Genomic DNA, 13,393 nt, shown 5'->3' on the forward strand with positions numbered 1-13,393 from the left:
AAAAATAGTGAAATAAATCAACTTTTTGATGATATTCTAATTATATGACCAGCACCTGTACATGTAAATGTTTCTTAAATACATACATGCATGTGTGTGTGTTTTTATATACAAAATAATTACACAATGCACACACATATATTATGCAAAATCAAACTTTTATTTTGTATGCGATTAATCTTTTGACAGCCCTAAAAATAATATTCCCGCTTTATCATGGCATATGAATATTTAATGTGCTAAGCTTTAAGGCATTGTATGATTGATCACTATTGTATTGCGGTATATGTGTGGTAATATGTGGTATTTATTCAATAAAATGGTATTTTATGGTACATTAAATAGAAACAGCACTCTTATATTATAGTATTTTCTTTGTTAGACACAAAATACAGTCTTTTTAAAAGGTCACCTTCTTCGTGATCATTTTTAAACCAGTTAGTGTGTAATGTTCATATAATAACATAAATAATACCTGTAAAATAATAAAGCTCAAAGTTTACTGCCAGGCGATAAATTTTCTTAAGAATTCGCCTTTCAAAGCCTACAGCGAACAGCAGGTTTGGACTATTTTTTTTTTTAAATGAACAGATTTTTATATTCAAAGCATTAAAAAAACATATTTTCAGATTATATCCAATTTATCTGCCTAGATTTCTGTTGATAATACATAATAATCTCAAAAAACATCCATTAAAACAAATATGTAATATTTATCTCGTCTAGTGAGCTTCGCGTTTTACTTCCTGCTTTAATGACGTCAGTAAACAGTTTATTGACTAAACTCCGCCCACAGGAATACGTCAGTCGTCAGCTAAGCTAAAGGCAAGCCAAGCTGCTATCGAATCACAACACACTAAACAAGCTACACAATCAGAACTAGTTATGTAGCCTATTTTTGAAGGAGGGACTTCATAGAACAATGAAGAAACCAGCCCGTTTTTTAGGACAGTGAAAAGTGAGATACAGATAAGTAAATTGTGTGGAAAAATACCGCGTTTTTTACACGTGAAACATGAACACATGTTATATATTGCGCACTGTAAACACAATCAAAGCTTCAAAAACACAGAAAGAATGGGACCCTTAAAAACGTTTAACTTACTTTGCCTAGTTGTTATTATTATTAATAATAATGATCAGTTATTTATAGTTTAAGGATCAGTTCAATGATTTTAGTGGGGTAAGGCTTTTATATCGAATTGAAATTGGATATCAGATGTCACTTTTTCCAATGTGTCTTTAATTACCTTTTAGTGACACAAGGAGGCAGTAGAGGCCCAAAGTCAAGCATCTCACTGCTATGGACCAGCAATTTCCAAACAGACATTAAGGAATTGATTGTCTGTGACTGGTGCTTAAATGTCTGATAAGTAGTCTACAAAGACAGTCTTTATTTCAATGAATCACTTTATGAGGCTATTTATTCCACTAAATTACCCATTTAAATAGAATAAAAGGATTCATTTAAAGTTTACTTAAATTGAAATTATAGGCGCGTTTGAATGTTTTCTTAGAAATAAAGCAAAACTCAATCCAGGGGAGAACAATTATATTGCCCTGGGTTACTCTTTAATAACTGAGAGAACAAGAGTTTTTGTTCTCTCTATTTTATTAAACTTAATTCAATAACTCATTTAAAATAGCTCAAATTTTAAAGAAAGTTGTTTAACATACAATATGATTTTATGATGGTTATAAAATTTATTTGGATAGCAAAATTCAAATAATTTTGATGACAACTGTTTGTTTTCATTCTGACTGATTGACAGTCTGATTGGCACTCTTAAAAATGAATCTGCTTTTAAGGGTTCCTTGCAATGATGGCATAGAAGATCCAATTTTTTTGTTTTGTTTTGTTTCTTCATGCTAGAAAGGTTTGTTAGACGATATTTTATACTTTGTATAGACAGTTTCAGGAACAACATACCTGTTACCTATATGGCAAAAAATAGATATTTTTAAATTATAAAATATAAAATAATGTTAAATTATATTTTGGAATAGGTTAACAAAAATACATTTTTCACCTATATTTATATATATATATATATATATATATATATATATATATATATATATATATATATATATATATATATATATATATATATATATATATATATATATATATATATATATATATATATATATTTGCAATTTTTTGCATATTTTGAAATATATATTTTAAATACATTAAAAGCATTAAAAATATATTTAGCCTCCATTTATTTAAATCCAAAGAAATATATTCACGTGACATCATCTTTGAAGAAAAACGTTGTTTATGTTTTGAACCTTCAGTTCAAACTGCAAACATATACTTCATAAAATTAAATTAAAAATACATTTTTGCCATATGGGATGTAAAATTAGAAATGTATTTGCCTCCCCTTGAAATACATTTAGAAATATATGTTGATATATGAAGGTAAAAACTAAATATATTTCCAAATTTAAAAATATATTTGATTTACCATAACATTCTACAAAATGTATTTAGCATATATCTAAAATATATTTTTGGCCAGAGAAATTTATTTTTTGCCTTATGGGAACAAACATCTTTTTGTGGCCAGGGTTGCCAAGTCTGCAGTTTTCCCTCAGGATTAGGCTACTTTTTTTATTTTATTCCGAATTAAGCTACTTTAACACTGTTGCCATGGCTGCTTGTCATGTCCGCCAGTTAAAGCGACCCCAAAAATGTGGAAATAGATATTTTCTGATATTAAGCGAAAAACAACAACAACAAGTAAATTACTTTATTCCAAATCATAAATAAAGCGTATCAACTACTAAGCTAACTTTACTGTGTAATATGAATGTATCCAATGTTAGCTAGATTTCTTGAATAGAAAGCTGCAGGAACGATGCATTTTTGTAGGCAAAATCCGGAAGCGGAAGTTTTTTTTTGGTTTTGGATAAACTCCTTAAATAAGATGTCGGGTTAGCATCAGCCCAAGATATTTTTATGTTGTATTTTACGACATAAACCACACCAGTAATAAAATGTGACATTTTAAAGCTTTAAAGTGTCTTAAAAAGGGCAGTTGCTAACAACATGGGACTAAATGTCATCACGAATAAAGATCTTAAAACAATGCATCATGGGCACAATTCCCAACAAAGATTCATCCACAGAGGTTTTCTTTATCAGGAAACATGTTTTTATGTTTTTAAATGTCTTTAATAAAATCTGAAAGAGGTTTCAGTAGATTGGTGTTGATGACGTTGATCTGAAGAGACAGCTGGTGTAGTTCGCTTGTAGCCTAAGGTTAGCTTTTCATTTCATTTAGTTCACCTATAAAGATGTAAGTATCGTAAACTTTTTGTGATAAACCTAAACTCTATGGGAAAAATGATTGGTCTTAACTATGTCATCCCTGCGGCACTCTATTCTTGCCGTGCGTTGTCACGGTTATGCACCTGGCCCGAAGTTAACTTCCAGTTAATTGGTCTTGGGTGGTGGCTAAATTAACATCTGTGGCCTCATTTATAAAGCTTGCATATGCACAGATTACATCGTAAAATGGGAAATTCCATATTAATAAAAACTATCTTTGACGTACGCACTTTTGTCCGATTCTGCACGTTTTTGGAAAAAAAGCCATTCTTGCTGCTCAACAGGATTTAAACTTTGACAGGCGCTCTTGATATGTCAATGACATTAATTGGGCATTGTTTAAAGGCAGAGATCTGAAACTGCTCAGCCGCGCATAAGTTCAAGATCATTTGCGATTTATAGATTTCAAACCTGAAAGAAAGGGGTTCGTTTTATGAATCACACATGCACATTTTTAAGAAATGATCATGAGATCAAATTAAGGATGGTTATTACGTAGCATTTTATAAATGAGGCCACAGGAACAAATACCTTGTTGACAGTGGCGGCTTGTGACTGCTCATTCGAATGGCGCAAATTCAAAATAAGTGTTCAGAGTCATTTGTGTTGCTTGTGTTTTCAAAATATGTGTTTGTTGTGTCATGTGATTGTGAACCATGTGCATCGCATGTTTTGTCAAAATAATTGCCTGCTGCACACGCGTCAAACCCGTTTATGATAAGAGACACTCATGTCACAAAATACACGCAAGACACTCCCTTAACAGTAAACTCTGATTACGCATGAGATTATGCGAGTGTCTGGCAAACGCGAGTGTCTCTTTTATCATAAACCCTTTACACACGTCTGCAGCAGGCACTTATTTTGACAAGACACATGATGCACATAGGATCCCGCAACCTTTTATCACACATTCAGCTAAAACGTTAAATCGTCCTATGATTATATTCAGAATTCATTAGATTATGTTTTATGTGTGTTAAACACAATGCTCACACAATTATGTAAAGTTGCAGGGAATCTGAGATGGTAGGAATATCCATTAATCATTTCATTACTGATGTCTCTAGCATTCGCACGCAAACGTTGGCAGTTCTGGAGTGGGAGGCTGTAAATGAAGTGACATGACTTTAAAGGCCGCTGCATAAACGATGAGACTCACAGGGGACTTTGTGCGGCACAATATACACATTTATTTTCTCCTAATCACATTCATTAAAGCAGGATAACACAACAACACATTCTCATTCTTCACCTAAAGAAAATCAATGCGGTGGTGGCATAGTGCTTAGTAGGGGTAAAACCATTTATATACATATAAATGCCATGCCACAATGTTATAGTGATCATACAGTATATAATGGTTTTTCAGTCTCTTTAATAGAATACATCCAGAAAATACAGGAAATGTGTATATAGTATTAAAAACTGTATAAGGGTAAACTCCCCTTCCACTTGAGCAATAGCAGGAAACTGCAGGATCTCTTTAACCTAAATAAAATTAAATCCTAATTTCTAATTTTAAAGAAATTAGTCTTTTTACTTCATTCTGCTCAAAAACGCTCAAGAGGTGTTTAGTGCCAAGAGAGGTCACACTTTTTAATTTAAATAATTTTTTTGTACATATTTCCTGTACTTTCTGTTTGTATCTTGATGAAATAGATTGAACAATAAATATGGATGGACATTAAAACTTCTAAAACAACAAGTCTGTTGGTGGTGGCCTAAGACTTTTGAACAGTACTATATATATATATATATATACACTCACCTAAAGTATTATTAGGAACACTATACTAATACAGTGTTTGACCCCCTGCCTTAATTCAAAGTGGCTTTGATTCAACAAGGTTCTAAAAGCATTCTTTAGAAATGTTGGCCCATATTGATGGGATAGCACCTTGCAGTTGATGGAGATTGGTGGGGTGCACATCCAGGGCACGAAGATCCCGTTCCACCACATCCCAAAGATGCTCTATTGGGTTGAGATCTGGTGACTGTGGGGACCATTTTAGTACAGTGAACTCATTGTCATGTTCAAGAAACCAATTTAAAAATTATTCGAGCTTTGGGACATGATGCATTATCCTGCTGGAAGTAGCCATCAGAGGATGGGTACATGGTTGTCATAAAGGGATGGACATGGTTAGAAACAATGCTCTGGTAGGCCGTGGCATTTAAATGATGCCCAATTGGCACTAAGGGGCCTAAAGTGTGCCAAGAAAACAGCCCCCACACTATTATACCATTGCATTAATGATAAATTGAACAGGTGTTCATAATAATCCTTTAGGGGAGTGTGTAGTCTCATACACACTGCAAACTTTCGGGAGTGACAACCGCATTAAAATGCGGGAGTGAATCCCCTAAATGTTCGTTTCATGTCTGTACGGAACAAGACTCGCTCCCGAAAATGTGATGATTGACACAGAAATAACCATAGCAACGTTCTGCCGTCTTACGTGCTTATCACTCACAGCTTTGACCAAAATAATAACAGCATTGTGTTTTGCAATAACCTCCATCTTGGCGTTGTGTATTTTACGTTTTTGTGAGGCTCACAGCGCGCGGTCTTGCAGTGTTGCCAGGTCCTCGTCTTTTTGTACATAAAAACCGTTTTGGCGCTTAACCGTTTATGGCTTTTGGCTCATGAAGCGATCAAGTTTTTTGTGTTAATAAAGTGTGGTGCCGTTCCCAATATTTTGATCTTTGAGGTAAAGCATTTAGATTTATTTTGGTTTATTATTGGATTTTTCTTGTTCGCTGTTTTTTTTGTGCAAGATCTGGCAACACTAGTCAGCAAACGCTTCCTCTTTCATTTTCTGAACCGCGCATACAGAAGACTTTTTCGTCTTCTAAGCATTTTTTTTTTTTTTTGAAAGAGATACCTGTCCTGTTTATGGTGAACGTTTAGACACTTGATTAACTACTAGTTGTTCAGTTCGGTTATGTACACACTGTGCAGAGTTTTTGTAAATTCGGTTGTTACTACCTGCATTTTGCGGAAGTTAATTCGGTTGTAGAATGTGGTTGTGAGTCCCGTAAATTACTGAACTGTGTGTGTACAGAACAGGATTTTTTCTAGTAAATGCACAATATTTATGGTTATGCACAATGACAAAGATCTTCCCACCTTATTACAAATCACAAATTCTTGCTTTCTCAGGTTTGCACAGATTCACACACACATACACTGAAAGGATTCAAGTCGAACAGTGAAAACAGTGAGTAACCCGAGCAGATGGCATCAATCAGCAATAAGCAATAAGTACCGGAAGACTTCAGCTTTCACAGGCTGGTTATGGGGAAAGAGACAAGACTTCATGTTACACAACGAGAATACATAAAACCAACAAATCACATATTGTCTCACTTTATAATTACGATCCTGTCCGAATGTGTGCGTTGGCAGTGTTCTTGTTTTTCTGTATGTGTGTTTTTTTCTACATCAGGAGCAGGTCGTGGAACATCAAGTATTTGTATATGAAAATGAAGTCCCTGATTAACTTTCTCAACCCTTCAACAGTGCCTCATAATTGTTTTTCTCTCCCTTAAATGTCTCTCTGAAAAAATGAACGTTGCTATATTCTAATAAGCCAAGATCAGGCAAGGTTGAAATTGAAGCTTACAGATGTTCATATGATTAAGCTAATTGAGGTGTGCACTCGTGTGTGTGTGCGTGCATGTGTGCGTGTGTGTGTGTAATGATGGATTGTTTTTGTTAAGGGGATGGCTGTGTCAAAGGACACTCAGCATCTGAGAAGAAGAGGAGAAGTTTGCCAACAGATTGCCAGACTGATGCCTGATCAAGTAACTCTATCTATCTATCTATCTATCTATCTATCTATCTATCTATCTATCTATCTATCTATCTATCTATCTATCTATCTATCTATCTATCTATCTATCTATCTATCTATCTATCTATCTATCTATCTATCTATCTATCTATCTATCTATCTAGTTCTTGATGGTAAATGCAGCATTGTAGAAAGCTTTGTTCTGTGGTTCTCTACTAAATGTCTGCAGAAATTACAGATCTTGTGAAGTTCATCACATTTTCAAGACTTTATAGATATTCTGTAGGGGGGATTTAATTGTGGACTTATTTTTCTTGAAAAATTATTTTGTCAGGGCTTCAGTGAGTAATTGGTTGTTGTGGTAATTGCAAATGCCAGTGTTCGGGTGTAACTCACTTATTTATGTGCTTCATTAGATTTAGAGTTTCAAGTCTTCTGTATTTCTGGATGTTGTGCAGTGGGTTGTGCAGTTGTTGAATGTTTATCCATCCATTAATCCGTTATTGGAACGTTTTGTTGGCTTTATTGATTTCCCAAGAGCGTACAGTAACATTCACCGACTTTTGTACGTTTTGCTGCATTCCTTTGTGTATGTATGGTTATTGCTTTTGAAATCAAATATGAGCTGCATAAACACTGCTGCACGATTTGTTTATCTCATCTTCTTTTATCCCAGACACTGGCTGATTCTTCATACTTTCCAATATGCCTGCCATTGTCAACCTGCTCTTCAATACAGTGTCCACCAACACCACCATCTCCTTCTCCCTGGTGCTGCCTCTGGTCAGCATCGTCTCTCTGTTGGTGGGGGTTGGAGGTCATCTGCTCGTGTGGTTGGTTTTAATGCGTAACCCACGGAGACGTTCCAAGCCTAGTTCGGTCCTCCTTTTGAACCTGAGTTTCGCTGATCTTTGCGCTTTACTCACCCTGCCCTGTGTGCTGCTGAGTGCCAGCTCTCAGAACTGGCAGCTGGGCGGAGAAGTTTGCGTGCTGTTGAGTTTCATGACCTCTCTGACCGCCGGGGTGGACATCTTCAGCCTGGCTGCGCTCTCGGTGCTGCGTTACCGGATAGTTGCACCGTCGACCCGGCCCCCTGCAACCCCTGCACAGGTGTGAGTATCTGATGGAGATAAAAAACACAGGAATATTTTAAAGTTACAAAGGTGAAAATGTTCTTTTTTACTGCAAAAAAAAAAGAAACAAGTTTAAACAACTTAATTATGCAAGTCAATCCACTCTACTTTTAAGTTTAACTTACAGTTTTTCTTCAATCGCTTTGGAGCATTTCTGAGATCAGAAATTAATTTTTCAAAACATTTTGTTTAACATCATCAATATAACAACAAATGCTCATGTTTTGGACAAATTGCAAATGCTTGGCACAATCATGCAGATGATAATCTAGAATTGTCTGCTGTTTGCTACATTTTTAATTGCTTCATCAAAATGCATTTTACTGGTTTCTACTGAATAGTCTTACACCTAAAAAAATTAGAAATTATTTCATCATGGGGCAGTTTCCCAGACAGGTATTAACTTAAAACAGGACTAGACCTTAGTTAAAATAGGATATTTAAGTCATTTTTAAAAGCATAATTTATAAATAAACGTCACTGGTGTGCGTTTTGATACACAACACTCGCACTGATATATTTTAAGATATGTCAGAGCAAGTTGTTTTCGATCAAGACAACACTAACAGTTAAATTAGTCTGGGACTACGCTTAAGCTCTGTCTGGGAAACCGCCCCTCTATAAGGCATGTCATGCAAAATTGTTGACCTTTGTGTCATAATCTGTTACTGTAAGCATGCTTTCCATATTTTTTTGTCATTTGTAAATGTGAACTGATTTGATAAATTGCTGTCAAAGTGAATTTTGAAATTTTGAGATTTAGAAAATTTGACATTTCTTACAGTGAACGTTTCTAATTTTCTAATTTTTTATTTATACTATAAAATGTTTTTTTATCACAATGTGTGTAATTTGTTTACAAAAAAGGGTGAAATGTGAATTCATTCACAGTTTACATCAGAAAATACTGACACATATAATTGTGTACACTATATTGACAACATGGCTTAACATGTTGACTATCTTGTTTATGAACAATGACACACAGGCTTCTCATTTTGATGGGACTGACGTGTACACTGACGTAAAAATTACTTGATGTTGTGCAGTTTAGGGGACATGGAGCAAAAATTAAATAAAATTTAGTTTTGCGTGCGCACGTGAAACTATCGCACGCAGACGTGAAACTATCGCGTGCTCCTGTGAAACTACCGCGTTTAGTTTTGCGTGCTCCTGTGAAACTACCGCGTGCTCACGTGAAACTTTCGCTTTAAAAAAACGTAGAAAAAAAATTCAGCACATGAAGGTTTCTCGTGAGCACATAAAAGTTTCACGTGAGCACATGTAACTAAACTTTAGATTTTTTTACTCCAATGTCACCTTAGGGGCTCGGTAGTAATGCACTTATTATTTTGCCAGTTTTAATAATGATTCGAGGGATGGTCAGAAGCGACTGAGAAAAACTGAGAAAAAAACTTAATTTCTAAAGTTAAAGTAACATAAAATATATGTTGACATGACATAATTTTTAACAGTGTAGGTTTTTATTTGTAAAAAGTATAAATTCTATAATATATGCTATTGTATGTAATGTTTGCAGAAAGCAATGAAAGAGTTAATGCAAAAAAATCCTTCACTAAATAAATTTACTTGAGAAGCCAAATGGTGTAAGATATTAAAGATAATATATCTTGGTGTATATATAGGTGTATTTTGTCCTGTCCCTGCAGATTTTTATTAGTTCTAAGAAAAATGTAAGTGCGCTGTCAGTGCCACAAGACAAAATACAATTACACCCAAGACAAATTGTCTGAACACAAGCCTTTCATATCTTACACAGTTTCAGTTCTCTCAGACAAATGTATCGTTGTCAAAGGATTGTTCAATTCAAAAAGCAAAAAAGTAATGTGGTAATACCATGGTACGGTGTCAGATAATACCATTGCACTTTAGTACTATGGTACTTAATGTTTATCCCAATTACATAGACAATACCATGTTTTATTTTTGGTTCTGTGGTAGTATCACGTTTTAAGTACCCAGAAATACCTCACCAGTAAATCATCATATTCTGTATAGCCATTTAAATTACATGTATGCATTTGCCGGACACTTTTATGCAAAGTGTTTTTCATCAGTATGGGTGATTCTCACGAAATCCAGATTTAGAAGGTGTCCAGCATCAGAATTTTTAAAAAGCTCTGAAGCCAATTTTTTTTTTGCACATAAGATTAAGGTCTGAACTTACTATAACCATTATTTTTAGAGGATTTAAAAAATATTTCCTATAGAATTATTTAAATGTTTTAGATTATCATTATCAAAAACTTATCATTACCGCAACATGATATTACATTAAATATATGCATTTACAAACTCATTTTTCGGTAATGAGAACTAAAAAGTTGTCTAGGTACTATGACAAACAAAATTTCAACTTAAAAAATAAAAAAATTTAAATGTTAGTTCCTCGAGGGGTTAAACAATGATTGAAAATTGTTGCGGAGGATGAGAAAATTGGTCTTGGATACATTTATATTCCTTATTATTGTCTCTACATTTACCAGTGATCACCAAATACCACATGTTTCTTTACTGTAAATGTTTATAGTATAACATGCACTGAAGCCTTTTCATTTTTTAGATTTTTTAATTATAAATATTTCCATGTCAAAGAACCCAAATCCAGTCATGGACACGTTGCGGTAATGAAAATTGTGGAAAAAACAACAAAATTGGTTTGTATGATGTCATTTGAAATCAAGTGCAAAATATTACACGAAGAGATGTTTGTAACTGTATGCTTCTTATTTTGATAGCATTACTTTTTTATCAAAATGTTAAATGGCACCTCATAAGTCTAATTTTGCGAGATTCACCCATATGTGTGTGTTTCCTGGGATCGAACCCATGACTTTTTGCCCTGCTAATGTAACACTCTACCAACTTAGCCACTTAGTATATATAAAGGCACAAAATATATCTCTGTCTCAAGGTGACTATTTATCTCTGTATCTCTATATTTGTCTCCTTTGTGCACAGAGCTGGCACAGTTGCTGTTATCTGGCTGGTTTCCATCGCCATGGCTCTACCTAAGGTCACCTACATCCAGTTTGACAGCGGCTGCACTTGGTCGGTGGGACGTGGTCACTGGCTAGGCTTCCTTGTTCCTGCATTTCTGGTGTACTACGTCGCTCCTCTGCTTTGCATCGCCCTGCACTGCGGCCTCATCATCACACACCTGTACCGGTGCCGGGGCACGCTGGCCGCAGACCACCGCAATAAAAAAGCCACCGCACTTCTCATCGGCTCCACCTTGGTGTTTGCCATCAGCTGGCTGCCCTACTACATACTGGAGTTTGTGAACGTTTTGTCGCCATCCCTGCATTCCGTCAGCTCACCGGTCGATTGGCCCGTAAGCCCCGCCTCCCCGTTGGAATCAAGTACGGAGGTGTCACTGCTCTGGGAGGTGACTTCACTGTCTGCCATCCTTCTGATTTGTCTGGCACCTTGCTGGAACCCGCCACTCTACTTCCTGCTATCTAAGCCAGCCCTAAGGCAACTGAGAGCGCTGCTACCCAAAATGCACAAGCGCTGGAGAGCAGCTACCTTCTTACAGCACGTTGTGCCAAAACACGCTCCCACACAACCCCACTCACAGCCTGGGTCTCAACACGCTGCGCAGATGCTACCAGTAACACAAGCGCAATGAGAATCTCTTACACGCACATCCACTCAGTACAGTCTAGAGGCGGCACGCAAGACTGGTGGATGGCAAACACACCCACATGCATGCGCAAAGTACACATACACACACCCCACACACAATGACAGGTGTTTTCTGTTTGAGCATCCTCATCTTTTTCATGGTGGCTGAGATTGTGAGTTGCTTAGTAACACTACAGAGAGGGTAGAAGCATAAGACCATGGACCTCTGCATTTTATACTCAGCATTACACTTGTTCAAGCACACCAGCTGCTCCCTCTTGCCATCTCTCCAAATCTCACTCTCTCAAGCTCTCTCAGTCACACAAAAATTGCTTCTTGCCCTCGTACCACAGCAGATTTTCATCACCGTTTAACATCAGCATGTTCTTGACAACATATGCATTCGTTTTAATTTGCTTGTAATCGTGTTTTGTGTTTCTGATCGCTAGTGTGGTGAATAATCATTTAGTTTTGTGTTGGCTGGCACTGTATATTAAATAAATCGTCTGTATAAAGTAAATGTAGCTCATCACTGGTGTCAATATGTTCTGTAATGGCGGCCTTCATCAGTTTTATGTGAAACGTAATGCACTGTGATTTGCATTGGAAAAGTGCATAATGATTTCCCATTAATGACAGAATCGCACAGAGCTTTTCTCCAAACTGTGTCACCTGCTGATGAGTCATCTCTCTTTACAGGATTTTCACTCTATGCTACTGTATGTTGTAGCCTGATGTGTAATAAAATGGGGATCTGAATTGATCCTACAATTTTCTCTGCTGTTTCTATTCCCTGCATCCCAACTCTATCCTCTCCCTCCCAGTTCGGTTCATTTCTCTTGACCTGAACTAGGTAGAGGGAAATTACAGAATCATCCAGAAATGTGTTTTTTTCCTTACTTGACTTTTTACTCCTAGCCTGTGAATGCCACGGGAGTCGGCTTTGTTCTCGGGGTCAATCGTTCATCTCTCCAGCACGACGAATCTCTGAGCATCTTCCTTTTATGTGTCCTTCAGGCTTGGACTGAAATGCATTACAAAGCGGCATTCATGGAAAGCTAGTCATTTTCGTACTGCGAGTTCACAGATAGGATAATGTGCAGGCATTCATTTTGCATTCAAGGCTGACATTTCATCAAATGCAAGGTTAGAAATCACTCAGGTGATTCTAGGTTCATTTAAATCCAAAGGTTTGTGCATTTTGATCCAACCAGTATAGTACAGTATTACTGGCAGCTGTTTGACAGTAATTTACTGTAGATTCAATTTTTTTGTTATTTACTGGCAACAGTTTGTTCATGAACATTAAACATTATCAAGCATTTATCTTTAAAGAATAAAACTAAAATAGCAGCTTCATGCAAAACATTCTGGGAACCATAATGATTTTTGGTTACCAGAATGCTTTGCATGATGCTGTTATTTTATAGTTTTATTCTGTAAAGACTTGTTAATGTTTAATGCTCATT

The 13,393-nt window shown here is 35.9% G+C and overlaps 1 protein-coding gene across 2 annotated transcripts; it reads left to right on the plus strand.

The window, feature by feature from the left end:
- Positions 1 to 6,493: 6,493 nt before the first annotated feature.
- On the plus strand, positions 6,494 to 12,700 carry LOC129442824 (somatostatin receptor type 5). Of its 2 annotated transcripts, none has more exons than XM_055203109.2 (3): positions 6,494 to 7,153; positions 7,820 to 8,255; positions 11,259 to 12,700. In XM_055203109.2, exons 2-3 carry the CDS (start codon positions 7,849 to 7,851, stop codon positions 11,926 to 11,928), a joined length of 1,077 nt encoding a protein of 358 aa, XP_055059084.1. In that variant the 5' UTR covers positions 6,494 to 7,153; positions 7,820 to 7,848; the 3' UTR covers positions 11,929 to 12,700. The 2 variants fall into 2 exon arrangements, with proteins under 2 accessions (XP_055059084.1, XP_055059085.1); XM_055203110.2 differs by lacking the exon at positions 6,494 to 7,153 and adding an exon at positions 7,195 to 7,732.
- The last annotated feature ends 693 nt before the right edge of the window (positions 12,701 to 13,393 follow it).

The sequence above is a fragment of the Misgurnus anguillicaudatus genome, chromosome 2, assembly GCF_027580225.2.
Source record: "Misgurnus anguillicaudatus chromosome 2, ASM2758022v2, whole genome shotgun sequence".
Lineage (NCBI taxonomy): Eukaryota > Metazoa > Chordata > Actinopteri > Cypriniformes > Cobitidae > Misgurnus > Misgurnus anguillicaudatus.

Coding starts and splice junctions, on each gene's coding strand:
- LOC129442824 (XM_055203109.2), top strand. CDS start 7,849: ATGCCTGCCATTGTCAACCTGCTCTTCAATACAGTGTCCACCAACACC. Junction 8,256..11,258: donor CCTGCAACCCCTGCACAGGT/GTGAGTATCTGA, acceptor CTTTGTGCACAG/AGCTGGCACAGTTGCTGTTA.